The 17,178-nt window shown below is 41.0% G+C and overlaps 1 protein-coding gene across 3 annotated transcripts in view; it reads right to left on the bottom strand.

Annotated features, from left to right (window-relative positions):
- Nucleotides 1-17,178, bottom strand: part of LOC123984680 (ELKS/Rab6-interacting/CAST family member 1-like) — a 150,338-nt gene that overhangs the window by 39,212 nt on the left and 93,948 nt on the right. For all 3 annotated transcript variants that reach the window (XM_046071720.1, XM_046071718.1, XM_046071719.1), the window contains one exon: nucleotides 3,986-4,133. In XM_046071720.1, coding sequence (XP_045927676.1) covers nucleotides 3,986-4,133 — 148 coding nt within the window. The remainder of the gene's footprint in view (nucleotides 1-3,985; nucleotides 4,134-17,178) is intronic.

Below are 17,178 nucleotides of genomic sequence, written 5' to 3' on the forward strand. Positions count from 1 at the left end.
AAGGGGGGGGGGGGGGGGGGGGGGGGGGGGGGGGGGGGGACTGCTGAGTCATGCTTAGAAGAAAATAATTTCATTGTGATAAGGCCCTGGGGAATATTAGATTAGATTACTGTTTCGTCTTTCTCTCCAGTGGTGAAAGGAGAACCTTTGTTGATATCTGAGCAATTATCAATAATGAAAAGTGCTGAGTCATGATTGGACAAGAACTATTTCATCATGATAAAAAATTAAGTTTCCCCCCTCCTCGTTTCTCTGTCAAGAAGAGAAAGTTGTTGGTAAGTGGAAAATTACAAATGACAATGTATAGTGTCTCCATGGAGCACTGAGGGGAATTATTTCATTCTGATAAGTCTCTATGGAGTAATAAATTTGATTAGTTTTTCATTTTTGACAGTAACAGGAGAGGAGACACACATGAAGAAAATCCCCATGACTCCAAAAATAGAAATACTACAATAATTGTGGTATTTTTTAGAAGTTTATAGGCTTCCATGCACATACATACAGTAAAATCTGTAACTAACAGGCTCACTGATGAATTAAAGGGACTACTCTACCCCTTTGATTGAGATCTACACCTTGAATACCAGAAATATTCCTTTACAATTGCAGCTACTTTTAAATTAAACGCAAGTGTTCACAGGCTTCAAAGTTTTAGAGGTTTAAAGTGGCCGAAGGTGTTGTGTCCAAAACAAAGTCTGGTTATGTTTTAGAGCAGAGAGAGAGAAAAACCCCTTTTTTTGTGTTTCTGTATTATCATTTAAGACTTTTTTGGCTAAGGTAAAAAAATACCTAACCAAGATGAACCTATCCAAAGCCATGGATATGAAGAGCCAAAGTGTTAAAAATGGCCATAATAGAGCTGAGTCTTAGCCACACAGGTGCAGAACAATGGCCAAGTCCACGGTCACACATACACCACCTGTAAATGTTAACCACATGTGTCTTTTGCAGGGACAGATGGTGGTATATTCCTCACCTTCTCCCTCTTTTTTCTCTTGTTCCATTTCATAAAACATTACAATCACTCCCTCTTCTCTTTGCTTTCACACACTCTTCACCACATCTTCTCTCTAACTCTCTCTCTCTCTCTCTCTCTCTCCATTATACCGCTAGAGAAAATAAAAATGAGAATAAAAACGAAGAAGACGAAGGAGACTGTGAGAAAGGTAGGAGGTGAAGAAGAGTGAAGAGAGCTGAGGTCACCTTGATCTACAGCCTCCTGCCTACACTGCAGCTGGGGGTCAAAGGGCAAAACACAGGAAACCCTTTCAGGGATACACATATATTATTTAACACACACACAGGTGTGTTTTTATGTATGTAGGTTTAGTACTGCATATACAAAGATTATTCTCTCTTGTATCCATCCATTTATCAGTCTGTCCTAACCACATGTGGTTATCTTTTCCCTGTCATTGGTGCACAGTAACTAACACAATAATGTACAGATACACTGAAATGTGTCTTTTTCTCTAATTATATGGTCTTGGGCTAGTTATAAACTTTGATCTGATCCTCTGAACATGCTCCGGAGCTGTGCAGCATAGGTTGCGGTGTTGCTATGAACCCAATTTCAGACCAGATGTGAGATGTTCGTGGCATTTAATCTCAAGCAAAACGTCCATTCAGTCCCCTGACCACAGATTGACCGATGAGTGATAGCCGTCAAAAAACACTTCAGAACAACTTTAAAAAATGGCGCCATGGATTGTCCATCACAAAGATACAAGTGAACCGCATTTTCTAAATACTGCTTTCTGTTCACACCTGCCATATTTGGCAGTCTACAGCTCACCAAAGCATATACCTCATCGCTGATTTACACTCACTTATAACTTCATACCGGAGTTCTGTCTCTGTCCGTCTGTCTGGAAGGTTATCAGTGTGTATGTGACTTTGAAGGAGCGAGCTAAAAATACTTTACCAGCCTTAACTCACTGCATGGTTCCATGGCAAACACACACACAGGGGAATATTAAGGAAGTCTCGCCTGTGATCCATCTTTGGGGGACTAAAAATTATGAGAGAAACCACAGAGAGAAAGTGAGAGAGACAGAAAGAGAGAGAGATAGAAAGGGAGAAAGAGACACCAAGAAGGGAGAAAATACGCTCACACTTTGCACACACACACACACACACACACACACACACACAGCAGAAGACAGTAGAGTCTCTGTGTTGTCAGTAACCACCTTCGAGACCCTGAGGTGTCATAAATGACTTCAAATAGCACAGAGAGAGACGGAGGGATGAGGGAGGAAGAGAGAGGAGAGTGATGCATGTTATAATGACTTCATCTGACACAGCCATTCTCTAACACCCCTTTGCTTTTCTCTTAAAGACCCTTTGACACACACACATGCATGAATTCTCTCCTTCTTACGCGTGCAACATCTTTCTTATTGAATCCTTTTGAGCTTATTCTATCCATTAAGTGGATTTTTGGCAATATTCAACAGCTGGAAATCTTTAGCAACAGAGGAATTGTTACATTTTATCCGCCTGAGCGGTTTTGAAGATGACATCGCCATTATTATTTTTATTATTTGAACAGCAGTTTAGTTTTCACAGTTTGTGAATTAAGGGAGATAATAGTGAATACAAAGCTCTTCAATCTCAGTTTGGTTTTGATATGTTATACGCCACTATTGTGTCTTGTGACTGTTGGCCCCACGTATGCAGAAATAAAAATGTATGCAGCCGAGTGGGGCAATGGTTTAACAGACCATCCCATAAGCTCACATAATGCAGGTAATGAAAGCAGCTATGATAATGGTATAAGTGGAATGAATGTAATGAATATTAATTGGTGTATATGTAACCTGTGTAGGACCCCTTTTCTCCATCTGAAGAAAGAAGCACTTCTTTCTTATTATCTTTCTTCCCATACACAATCATTACAAAAGGAAAAAGCTTTTAGGTTAAGCAATGTACATTACCATTACATTTATTCCTTTAGCTGACAATTTTATCCAAAGCGACTTACAATTGCTACATATGTCAGAGGTCACACGCCTCTGGAGCAACGAGGGGTTAAGTGTCTTGCTCAGGGACACATTGGTGGATGGGTCAGCAGGGGATTGAACGTGGGTCTACCACACTGAAGGCATGTGTCTTATCCATTGCGCCATCACCACCCCACGTAGCTCTGACTTTTGACCTTCTTGTTATGTATTAAATTATTTATTAATGTTGATCAAGGAAAACCATGTGAATTTGAGCATCAAATAAATGCCTCATTGGAGAAACAAGTTAAAAAGAAGAGAAACAGACTTGGACAAAGTGAGAAGAAACAAGACAGAGAGAGAGACGTGCAGAGGGGAGAACAAAACACCAAACTCCCAGTAGGCTCATACACTACGGGGTTGGTTTATTCACTAGACCCACGAGAACCTTTACAGCATGTGAGCGTGTCCCCGAGTGTGTGAATAGACCTCTGTGTGGAACCACAGAGGCATTTGGTCATGTTTATATCCTTGTTTTTGGCCTGGGTGAGTGTGTACATATTGGGATGTGTGTACAAATTTGTTTGCTTGAGCTCTGTTAAATGGTATCCATACCAGCGAAGTGCCGTGTAAGGTTATGTGTGTTAGTGTGTCTATCTGTGGACATAAAATTTCAATAAACACAAATTCATACGAAAGTGTTGTCACTGGGGATTTGTAGAACATTTGTACCCTGTGTGTGTTTGTGTGTGGGAGGGGCAGGTTAATCCTAAATTTACCCTTGGTGGTCGGAGGACTGTGGTCACATCTGGACTCAGTTTCTCTCTTCCTCTCTTGTTTGCTTTGCTCCACTCGTCATTGCCACCTCACCTGAGCGCCCATCCACAAGCCCCCCCCCCCCCCCCCCACACACCTTTCTTCCAACACTTTTTCCTCTCCAACTTTTCTCGTTTAAATAACTGACCAACAATCTGTCCTGGTGTCCACTTGAATATCAAAGTAGACTATGTGTGCAAGTGTGTGCACAGTAATCCTACCTGCTGTTTGAGCTGATGAACCAGACTATCCTTCTCCCTCTTGAGAGCTGCCACCTCGTCCTGGGTTTTCTTCTTCTTGGATGAGGAGAGCTCTAGCAGGGCAATGTTTGCATCTTTCTCACTTATGGCTGCCAGCAGCGCCTCTTGCCTGTACAGAGAACAATCATACATTTTGTTAGTAATACTAGAAATCCACTTAATCAATTTGATTTTATTAAAGCCACATTTGGTGGTATGCCACGTTAATGACATTAATTGCTCCTAGAACTGTTTTTCACAACTTTTAAGACAGAAATGATGTGGTGTATAAGACACTGGAGAATGCAGTTTCAGCTTTTTCTTGCTCAAGTACTGCTGTTAAAGAGACACCATAAAGAGTTGGTTCACCCAAATTACAATTTTATTTTCCATTTCCTAGTGGTATCCAGCCATACAGATTGTTTTGGATTTATTTTCCTATTTATTCAACAGGATCATCTTTTTCTGCTGAAATTTCCTGTGGATTATCCAGAGTAACAGGGACACAAGATGTTCCTTCTAAATATCATTTCACAACTTTATGAGCACCACAAAATTAATTCCAGTCAGCCTTGAATTGGGGTGGAGACAGAAATCCCAGAGATGTATTTTTCAAAATCTGGACAAAGGAAACCAAAACTATCTGCACGACTACATATCAATTTGGGTATACTTTAATTTAAGAGGATAAAATTGGTGAATTTTTTTGAAAAATATGGGCCTCCCTGGTGGTCAAGAATGATGCAAACCATGCGATCAAGATGTTTCCAGTTTTTTCATAGTGTATGTTCACTCTTTCTCTTTCTATTGTGTTTCTCTCCATACCATCTTCTAGGCATGCAGAGCAGCTATTACTTTGTTCTTTTTGCTGGGGGAACTGCAAATATCTCTCTTTAATAGTGACAAAAATCACTAATGCGGAGACTGTTGGACCCATGGACACTTCCAATACTCACCCATGGCAGAACGAGTATTGGAAAAGCAGTGGCTTGAAGCTTGTAACTTCACAAGGCCTCCTGGTTTCAATCAAGATACTGATAGCACAGTGTATTTGGTTCCAAAGCTACACAAATTAGCAATTAACCACATTGTGTTTAACTACTAGTAACTTTATTTAACTACATAAGTACACACACATATATAAATGCCTCTCACTCACAGTCTTTCCAGCACTCTCTCTCTCTTCCCCTTGCCTACATGATCGGGCTGACAGATAGATAGCATTCCATGTGGTCGGGAAGCAACAAGCCGCATCCCATCTATCCCGTTTACGTCATCAGCCACAGACCTGGCTGATCCGCCTCTGAGGACACCCAAGGCTCAGAATTCTACGAATTCTGTCCGTTTCCAAACGGGTTTTTCCACAATCCCACAGGGCTTTTAGATTGGCCACACACAATCACAAATGCTCATAAACACACACAAAGATGCAAACTTGCATATGAAAGAACAAATATATTCTTCTTTGTCTGTCTCTCTGCCTGTCAGGTAATATATCAACAGTGATGTTCAAGAAAAGAACATTTGGAAAGATTTGGGGCATATTTCCCACCAACTGCTCTCATGTACCCCACCACTGCACCTTCAAATACACACATGTATGAACATATACACACACACACAAAAACATAAAATTACCCGGAAACATTCGCAAATCCACACTGTCGCTGACATCCTTCATTTCATACGACATTTCTTATACGTTTTTTGTTCTCTCCCTCTCTCTCTCTCTCTCTCTCTCTCTCTCTCTCTCAGACACACACACACACACACACACAAACATACAGATACAGTCGGGAATGCAGTGATGAGAGTCTAAATGAAGACAGATTATATGTTTGGACTGTGCGAAGACACAGAGATTCTTTGGTCAACCACACTGACCACACTGTCAGTGTACAAGTGTCCCATCATGCATCTGGACTGCAGCAATCCTGTCAGGAGCACGGGCTGGGGGAGTTAAGACTGGGGTTGGTAGATTGATTCCCTGGGCGAGTCTGATCACTGTCAGACTGCTCTGTGAATATAAGTCAAAGACTTAGAATTTGTAAATATGGATTAACAATTTGAGATGATAAAGATACTGTACCTTTATATTATATGATATTATACCTTTGCAATACCTCATATGAATATAGAAATGTTTTTCTACAAAACCATTCTTTTCTACAAAGTGTGTAGACCATTTAAATATTTTTTTTTAACTTTAAACCAATGTGAGCTCTTGGACTTTTTTTTGATATCAGAAAGAACATTTCCTTTCTTCCAGATTGTGAGACACTGGAACACTGTCAGTCTTTCCCTTTCTTTTGTCATATAAACACTGGTACACACACACACACACACACACACACACACACGCACATGCAGAGAAGGCTAATGGAACATTAGTCTTGTTAAAGCTAACAGTGCGTCTAGTTTTATACCATATCTGAGAGTTACCTGCCAGCACATGGCACTTATAAACCCCGGTGATAAAATGATATTTATTCCAGATGCGTTCGTCTCATTTTGGGCCTCTCAATGGTCCCCTCTTCATGTCCGTGTAACGCACACACACACACACGCACGCACGCACGCACGCACGCACGCACGCACACACATAAAACACTCACTGCTTGGCTTTCTTAGCTTGCACAGCTAAACACATGCTTATGACAAGTGCTGGTTGTGGCTACTACTGTTGCAATGTGATCATTAAAATCTGTTTCAAGTGCAGCTCTCTTTTGCCAAATCTTCTAGATAATTCTACCGTCACAGGGCACTTAAAAACATAGCATGCTCTCAGCTCTACTGGTAATGTGCCCTTAGCACTGAAACTAACAAAGACAATGCAGCCAGCACGGTGAGAACGACAGGTTCCCAGTGGACATGCAGCCTTTAGATCTGTGTCTTTCCTTTCAAGTCTTTCTTTTCTGCAGAAATGTGGGGAGCACAGGAGGATAAAAGAAGGTGTACTAAAAGTGAGCAATAAAGCTTGTTAAAGGGGGTTACCTCTCACACTTGCTTAGTTTGGCAAGATCTTTTGTCTTTTTGCGATGGTTATTTTGCACAACACATCACATCACATCACTTCTCTGTGAGCTGTGATATAGCTCATTTATTTCGATGAGACCACTGTGATGACGCAGCTAACATTTATTGTACAAGGTGCAAATTTCTGTCTCTGCCTTAAAGTTGAAAGTCCCTATCTGTCACTCAACCCTCCTACACACCTTACTTTAGTGAGCAGTAAAACAACATTATATTTATATAAACACTTTACAGGATTTCTAAATTTTGTTTCCATTTCCATTTACTATATTCTTTACTTATATTCTCTTCACATTTCCTTACAGGCTCCTTCTCACCTATTTACTATCAGCATCTTTCTCCCCCCCTTCATCTCTCATCTCTTTTTCTTCATGCCCCCCCTCCATCCTTCATCACTCTATCTCTCCACCTCTTCTCTCTCTCCATCTGTAAAGAAGACAGGAGGCATTCTTTCCGTCATTTGGCGGTCGTGTGCCATGATGTCATCGCCGTGGTGACAAGGCAGACAGTAAGCAGATACACACGAACGCACCAGGCACCTGACCCCAACCCCAACACACACACACACACACACACACACACACACACGAGGGGGCACTCTGCTTCCTAAAACCACTTAAGCCCCCTCATTTTATCAGAAACACTAATGCCTGTTCTTAGATCACTCACATATTTCTATACACACACACACACACACACACACACACACAAGCAGCCTTCCATGTGTGGTGTGTTATCTCTTTCATGCTGTCACTCTCGACTGCAATCTACAGTGTGTGTGTGTTCAAGTGACAGCCTGTGTTTATGACAGCATGTCTTTCTGAAGGTGTGTATGTGCTCACAAGGATGTACTTCTGCATTTTCACATGTGTGAATGTTCACAAGTTGTCTTTGTGTATCCAAGGCTTTATCCTGTGCATACATGCTTGTAAAAGTGAAGCGTATAAGAGGGCGCGTGTGTGTGTAAAGTAGATTCAGTCCGGTGTGACATTGGCCAGTCTCTGTCTAAGACAAACACAGAGCTATTTTAGAAATAATCCCCTCTCTCAGCTCTCTGTTTCCGACTGAACAAAGCAGCTCCCCATTGTTTTCTGTGACACTGTCTGCTCTGGTTACACAGGAGGCTGCTTGTAGGACGCCAGAGTTTACTCTTTAACCTCTGTAGGACATGGTGCGTGTCAAGCTTGGCCTCATTTCTGTGGAGGGAGGTTTTCCTCAGAGGAAGACTTTTTAATGCAACTTAGACTTTGAGGACGTTTTTTCCAAAACTTACTCCACCCTCATTGACCAACAACTGAAACTGCGGCGAGTGAAATCAGCGGTAGTTTCACTTGGCTGGCAACAGGGGATTTAGAACTATGTGATAATCAATATTTACTGTAATCATGAAGCCCATGCGCTTTGGTTTACTTTAAAAAAAGTAGACTGAACATGTTTTAATATACTCATATTTCACTTCATTCATATATATTCATTTTAATCAACAAAAACAAAGAAACAAAGCAAATTTCAGCACAGGAACTGAAATAAGCTTTAATTATGGAATTATGCAGCAGTTCATGTGGACTGGATCTGCCCTCCCTAACGCTATTCAATCTGGACAAGGCAGGTCCAAGATGTATCCCTGGAAGATCAAAGAACATACAAATCAGCAGCAAAACTGACAGCACTAACGGGGTACTGTGATTTTACTGACTGTTAAATGTGTTGATTTAGGCAGCTGATTCACTATAACAGCCTCAATGCATCGCACTTCTTTGTTTTGATTTAATATCAAGTTTATTTTGGCTACAGCTGCAGGGAGTTAGGGATGTGGTCATCTGGATACAAGCTGAGGTCAGATCAGCCTCAGCTGGCTCGCACAGGGGAAGGTAAAAGACATTTAAAACACAATAAACCCCTGATGAGCCTGTAAGTAAGGCACTGAGGATGTGTCAACGAAAGCCACAATATGTATGGTAATCACAGAGTCTAAGATTGATCTATTGATTTTACAGCTGATTACAACCAAATATTTTTTCCACCAATAGTAGAATTTGGATCATACCTGGATCAAAAAGTTGAATTGAAATTAAAGACATTTGAAATTCACAAGGGTGGCAAAGTCAGCAGATATTTTCTACAAATTCATGGTAGAACTGTATGATCGTAGCATGCATGCAAAATCCCATCCACAGCCTTCACTGTTTGTCGTAAAGGAGAAGGGAAGGAGAGAAAGACTATGTGGAATGTTTTGAATAAGTGAACTTGAAGAAAAAAGATCGAAGAGAGTGGAGGAGAGATGAGAGGAGTGAAGTACAGGAGGGCACAGCTGGCTCTCAGTGGTAGCTAATGCTGCCTGGAGGCGAACACGCACACACACACACACACACACACACACACACACACACACACACACATTAAATATATACCAACATATATCTGACATGGAGTTGATAGTACCTTAGTTAGGCTTTGCTACTGCCTCTAGCAGCATCACGCACACACCAACACGTAAACAGACACACACCTACTGGTTTATAGCCCACCAAGAGAAAACACAGGGCCATGAACGCACACATCAGAGCACATTTCATGAAACATTTGTTAGTGCTGGCCTGCCATGTGTGCAGCATCAAAGCAAAGACAGCCAATAAAGCCTTGGTTTATAGTAAACCCTTTACTGCAGCTCTCTACTGCAAAAGCGCCAATGCAAAGTTTCACTTCACTAGATTAGACACTAGACAGACATTATTAGGGAAAATTATCGACACCTACCGCAGTTTTTATGTGCATTCAAAACTTTGAAATTGTTCCGGAGGGCTACATTAAGCCGGAGCCAAACACATCAAAGGGATAATGGTACGTTGAAAGAGCAGAATAATGATAAAATGATTATCGGGAATTACAGTTAACGATGCCCTCTAGGTTTTTTTTCAACAAAAAAAATGTGTTTACTGATCTGGAGAGTTTACTTGTTTAGTAAGATTGTAAGAAACTGAAAAGAGAAATGGCTAAGTGATTAGCAAACTGTCAGTACAGCAGCCAGGTCCTGATTTGGTAGAAACTTTGTTTTATCTTTGACTGACACTGCTTGGATTAAAGTAGCCCGCTGGATAATGTACACACTGAGAACAGCAGGATTTTGGCTTCTTTTTGAAAGCTGTGTGTGTGTGCGTGATTGTGTGTGTCTGTGTGTGTGTCTTAAACTATAGTGGAAGTGGGTCAGAGACACTGGATATGAATGATTTAATATGGAGAGGGAAGACGGGACAAGAGACCATCAGAGAGAATTGGAAAAAGTGAGAGAGCCAGAAAGAGAGTGTTAAGAAAATAGGTTAAAGCTGGTGCATAGGATAAGTGTGTGTTTGAGAGGGAGAGAAAAGCTCCCCTTAAGGAGCTGTTGTACATCAGAGAGGCTTAAAGAAAGACAGCGAGAAGGCTTACACACACATTCACAAACACACACACACACAGAAAGAAACAGCATTGACAGGGAAGGGAATAAAATAACTGGAGGATTTGGAGGGAAAACAAATCAAAGAGACGTGAAGGGGGAGAGAGGGAGATGGTTAGAGAGAGCAGAGGGAAGGGGAGGCAGAGAGACAAAGGCAGTAAGAGGGAGAGGGAGAGAGAGAAAGCGGAGGGCAGGTGGGACTACAGCATGACAGAATGAGGATCTGTTCTTGACACATTTCCCCTTTTTCTCACTCCCGTTTTTCTCTTAGAAAAACACTCTCTCCTCTCACTCCCTCACCTCTCTCTTCCTCTCAGACACATACACACACACACACACACACATATTTAAAAACACACACTGTGACTAATAAGAAAGGTGTAAAAATGCATTACCCATGGTCTGCGGGAGTATGCTCTTTCCATGGGACCACACACACACACACACACACACACACACACACACACACACACACACACACCAGTCTGGGAAGTGTGACTGAAGACGCAGCTTTGTCTTCACTGCGGTTCTTCACAGTAAATCCATTTGTACGCTAAGCTACAGAGACCAAGACATCTGCTAACAATCTGTCAGCACAAACTCACTCTTGTAACAGTAATGGACACCTGTGACTCCCAAATGTCCATGAAAGACGATTATTAAAAACATTTTTTGCTTTATTTAACAATGTGAGAGTGACAAATGCGTTTCTGTTGATCCACTGTCACCATGGATGCTCCCTGTGGTGCCGCTCTACTCTACAGTAGCGTGTTGGTCAGACTGCTCAGATACGCATGCATATTATGGCTCTTGCAGACTACATGACTTTCAGCGTAGGCAGATCGCCGTGGTGTTCACACTACACAACTTGCCTTCTTGTAACGAGAGTCTTGAAGTCTTTGTGGCTTTCACACTACGTGACTGATCGGTGACAGGGGGTCACACACTACACTAGATTACAACAGAAAACACACACGAAATGTGAAACGGGAAATGACGCATACCTACACATGAAACAGCTGTTGTTTGTTATTATAAAGATAGCAATTACAAAGACAAAGAATATGGGTGAAAGAATGGATTAGCACACGCAGGTAGCAGGGATTGACTGAGCTACAAAGAGGGCTGGAGGGGAGTAAAAAGTGTTTCGCGGTGAAAAAGTAGCTGCCTGCTCTCATTGGCTAGATGTGGATGTTGAGTCCTCCAGATTTTTGACATGCTAGATATCTGACTGGCATCTGCGATGTGTCAGCAATGAGTCAGGGAGAAGTTTTGATGCGTCGTTGAGTAGTTCACACATAATGACTGGTGACTGCCAATCAATCGCTGATTTACCCCTGATCACAGCCTGAAATCGGGCTTAAAATTGTGTAGGGTGAACTAGGCTTTAAGTGGGTGACTTGGAAGCAAATTCTTCAGACACAGTAAACTCAAGCAAACGTCCCAGTATGTTTGTATGTATGTAACAAAGTGCCAATTGCATCGCTGATCTGCAGCCAAAGTCAACACCATGAAAGCCTTTGAGAATAGTTTGGACAAATTGTTATTTTCACGTTATACACAAATAAATGGAAACCAATAGTTAATGATCAACAAGGCAGTGTTAACACTTACTAAAAAATTTAGTACTGTCCCTCAAGTGTCTCTATCATTGAATGTAACCACATACAGAAGCAACAACTGCTTTGCTGATTCTGTCTTACTGCAATTCAATACTTCACAGGGGGAAATAATCAATAAAGACAGTGATTTTCATTATCTTTTACAGCTAACTGCCATTTTAAGAGCAAAATAAAAGCCTGATGATTAACTTCACTATCAGAGTTTAGCTGAAACATAATCCACTATTTATTTGAATTCATGGTGTACGTTTATGTGTTAAGTTTCTTTCTTCACTCTGTGTTTCCACTGAATTGAATGTCTCACTGTGAGCCAACTTTCCCATTAAGGAGGATAAAGTCTTAAAACGGAAATGGCAACTTTACATTGTAGTGGTGCAGTAATTTATAACCGCGAATATACTGTTGACGTCGGAGTCGTCAGTGTATAATTCTGTCTATTGTTCGCTCCTTCTCATGTCTTTCTTGCACAGTTTCTCTTATTTTCATAGTATATTCAACAAGCCAATATCAAGTCTGTCACTAGTTTGTCCTGTTGGCCCTTGTCTATCTACTGCAGTTTTATTATTTCCAGAATAGAAATGTAATCGTTTGGCACACGTAACCTACAATCAGAGGCTTTGAAAAAAAACGCAGGTTTTGTTTTCTACTTTTTGATATGTTTTCCCCTTCATTGCTCCCTCTCCCTCTTTAATTGCTGTTTAATGATCTGTTTGATGGCCTGGCATGCACAACCTGTAATAAGCCGAGGAAAACAGGCGAGTTTAGGTTTTGCCGCATCCTTTTTTCCTTTATCTGTCCTTTCTCTCCACTTGATTCTTTTTGTTCTGATGTGCTTGGTTTTCTTCCATCTTTCTAAATATTCTGCTGTTGTTCTCGGTTCCCTCTACTTTTTATAAATCCCATTCTTTGTCCTCTTCTTATTCACCTTAATTCAGTGCAAATGGTATGAGAGCTCTTCAACACATGTACAGATTACACATAAAATTACAATATAGAACAGTTGGTACTACAAAAACAAGGCCTTCTCTTTTTCTCTGCTGTATATTCAGCTGAAGATCACTGCTTTGCAAGGCTTCAGAGGCTTTAAGAAAACCCTATTATTTGAATACAACTTCTAACTAAAGCACATCTTTTATTGCTTATATTCTCCCGATTCAATCTCTCCCTCAGTCTCTCACAAGGGAGAATGAGAAATCAAAGAGGAAAGAGCAAGACAGCCAGAGTCAGAAAGAAGAGGGCAAGAAAGTCAAGTATAGAGAGTACAAGAAAAATGGAGTGAAAAGAGGGAGACGAAGAGCAAGGTGCCCTGATTTGAGCTTGTAAGACTATGTGTCAAAACGGCATGCCCCTTTTTTGTCATACTAAGCTCTCAAAACACAACAAATACACACACACACACAGACTTGCTTTGGCACACTGTGGATTAATCTCATTGCTGTCGGAGAGGGATCAAAGCGCTTGTCTCTGCCTTATGGCAGCACACCTTTTTGGTGTGCTGCCATAAGCATGTGTACATTCATTTGTGTGGGAGGATGTATTTTCATGCATGTGTGTCTGTGTGTGTGTGTGTGTGTGTGTTTACATCTCCAAGCATTCCTTTGGGAGTGAAAGCTTCTAAGCAGTCATGATGTCTCATCTGGTTTTGTGAGTGAGAGACTGTGTGTGTACGCGTGTGCGTTTTATTTCTGAAGGCAACATGTACTTCTAATGTTACTGATGGGATAGCTGCCATGTGGGTGTGTTTGTGTACGTCTTTACACACGCAGTCATATTGTTAGTGGTGGCTTTCCGGCTGTGAGGAGCAGAGCTGTCGTTCCATTGAAAAGAGGATCTTTGAATACATGCACACAGAGGGACGCAAAAACACACGCACACACACACACACACACATCCTTGATTCGTTTCAGTGTGTAGTGACAACAGTGAAGACACAGGCAGACAGATAGTGAGAATACAGCCTGCCAGAAAAGAAATCGGGCGATAATGACGTTTCCAGACAGATGTAGGCTCAGAATAGAGAGATGGATGGAAAGAGGGGAGGTGGAAAGGAGGGCAAGAAGGATGCAAGGAATAAGAGATGAAAAAGGGTGAAAGGAGGGACGGTAGGAATGAAGGGAGGGATGTCGGAAGAGGGGAAGGGAGAGGTTTGAGGGTTAGAGGGAGGCAGGGTGGGAGATAAAACAAAGAACAGAGGAGCAAAGGAGAAATAAATTGAATTTATAGTGTTCACCTTGAGGCATCAGCCAAGGCTCTCACTGCAGGAGGCTGACGACAGTGCAGCAACTTGGGTGTTTCTGCAGACTTTCTTCATAGTACGTAATTGTGCATGTAGTGCAAAATGCAATGTTTGTGTGTAAACATAATCAAATTATCCTAATTCTAAATGCTGAATCCACTAAAAGTAAGATTTTTATATTCTTCTGGGCATATGAAAGATTCAATTCCAGCAAATCTGAATAGATTTTGGCATTGTCTGCCGTTTTACCCAAAACATTTCAGTGAATCACTACCCATCAACTGACAGCCTAAAGCAGCCTCCCCCACACAGAGAACACAGCTAAAGTATCATGTTTTATTTCCCTACTAAAGCAAACAAAAGTAATATGACTCACTTTGTTGCCCGCTGCTGGAAGCCTTGACCCATTTGCATTGCCAAAAAAAATTGTCAAGTGCATCGCAGCCCTCGTTTCTCTACAGCAGGGGCTTTTCATTGTGTCGATTCAGTGTTTTCTTTTGTAATAAATGGCCTTTTCAAGCATCATTAATGTTACAATCGCCATAACAACCTCACAAATAAACAGAAATCAGTGTCTTGCTGTTTTATGTTTCAGAGCATTTGCTGTAACAGATGAATTTAATGCTCATGCAACAGTTATAAGCATAATTCTTGTTTGGTGAAAAATAATGACCAATAAGTTAGCTGACAATTTTGTGCATTAGGTGAAAAGGGACATTGCATGAATACAGGGGAGGAGGACATGATGTGAGTTGTTATATATTCAATATATACTATAGACTGAAAGATTGATGGATGAACGGAAGAGAGAGGGAGACAGAGCTGGAGGGAATATAATATATAATTTCTTCGGGATATCACACAGTTTTGTTGGCTCAACTAAGTTGTTGTTGGACAGCTGTCTTTCTCCTCTTTGCGTTCCCTCCCTTTCTTCTCTCTGCCATAAGAACATTTCTGCCTCTGTTCTTTCATTTTATTATCCTCCTAATGCACTCCCCTCCTCCAAAAAGAGATTTATAACCATTGCCCTGACCTCTTTACTGGCTTTTCTTCTCCTTGTTTTGTCCACTCTTCACTCTTTTCCTCATCTTGTTTTGTGTCTTCTCCTCTCCTGTCCACCTTCTCTCCTCTAACCTCCTCTGTCGTCTACTTTTTTGTTTCCTCTCTTCTTCCAGACTGTAGTGATACACTAATTGAATTTGGCTAGTTCGAAATCGAGAAATATTTGTTAAACCTTATTTTAAATAAATTTACGCAAATGGTTTTGGATGTGGTTGTTCTGAGTGGAACACATTAAGAATGCTTTCCAACTGAAGCGCATAAATTATAATTTGCTTCTTCACATGATATCAATGCAGAACTATTGTAACTGTTTGTCTACTGTACAGTGGTCCTTCCAGGAATCTGTGATCTTGTGATAGAAATGATTAACACAAGTTCAACCACCTCTTAAAATATCTTCAATATTTTTGCACACAACTGTCACACTTACTGTTTTGACAGTCATATATGAAATAATCTCAATCACAACCATTGCTTGTTTTTGGCCTGTTTGAGCAAGTCTCATATTCAAATCACCAGTGGCTGCAATATTTACCATACGCCACGTGAGAAGAAACGTGCTTTTCACGTTCCAAAAGGTACTGTGAGTGAGGACATTTTTCTTTATTTCTGAGGGATCTTCTTGAAAGGACAAGGTTAAAAACTGCTGTTTGAGCCAAGCTGCTGCAAACTCACTGGAGAGAAAAGATTGAAGAAGATGCCATTTTCACAATAAACCATGTGAGATTCCAACTGTTTAAGATGTTTAGCTGCAGTGTGGGTGTCACTGTAATGACAAGATGTGTTTAAATTGTAGATGTAAAAAAATTTTTTTTTCTTTATCCAAATCACAGGTCTAAGGATAGATAGTTTTCAGACTGAAAAACCTTTTCGAGGTAAGTATTGTGAATGAAATTGACTACAACCTAAACCTACAAGCCAAATGACAAAAATTACTGCTCAAAATTGTCCAAACATACCTGTACCATGTTATGAGCTAGGAGAAGAGCAAAAGACTTGAGAGATTGAGGCAGTGGTGTGTGCTAAATGTCAGTAAAACAGAACAGCAGAGAGTAAAATAGCCGTTAATTCATCCAGATTGGGATTTCAGATCTGACACCCCGCTGTTACACACACACACACACAGTGTCAGCACATTCCTGCAGCTGGCTGCGACGCATATACGTACACACAGACACACAGACACACACACACACACACCTGCATACTCCAAACTGCACAAATACATGACAACACACATGCCCACAAGCACACACGAGGCTGGGAAGAAAACGAGCATGTGCATATTTCATGTATATCGCAAAGAAAATATGTCTGTGTGTGTGTTTTACGAGGGTGTGTGTGTGTATGTGTGAAGGTCGCTGCAGATGATTTATCAGTGGGAAAAAGGCAAGTTGGGGCCCTGCAGGGCAGATGCGTGTATCTGTGTGTAGGTCTGTTTGTGTATTTTCAGTCTCTGGATTAGTGTGTATCGGTTGGGTGCGACTGATTGCCCTGCATGTGTATTTACATGTTATTAGTGTGTATTTATATGTTTATGCATGTTGTAAGTGATTTATTATTCATATTATACATGTGAATGATTTCATTCTACACCAAGATATACTACAGTGTGTTCTTCTCACACAGAGATACATATACAAATTAACAATATACGTCAGGGACCGAAGGTTAGTGTAGTGTTGGAGTAAAGAAGACATATACAACCAGATGGTGAAAACTCTGGCACAAAGATAGATAGACACTCACTAAACTACATTACAATGTGTGTGTGAGTTTGTGTGTG

Source organism: Micropterus dolomieu, linkage group LG16 (assembly GCF_021292245.1).
Source record: "Micropterus dolomieu isolate WLL.071019.BEF.003 ecotype Adirondacks linkage group LG16, ASM2129224v1, whole genome shotgun sequence".
NCBI lineage: Eukaryota > Metazoa > Chordata > Actinopteri > Centrarchiformes > Centrarchidae > Micropterus > Micropterus dolomieu.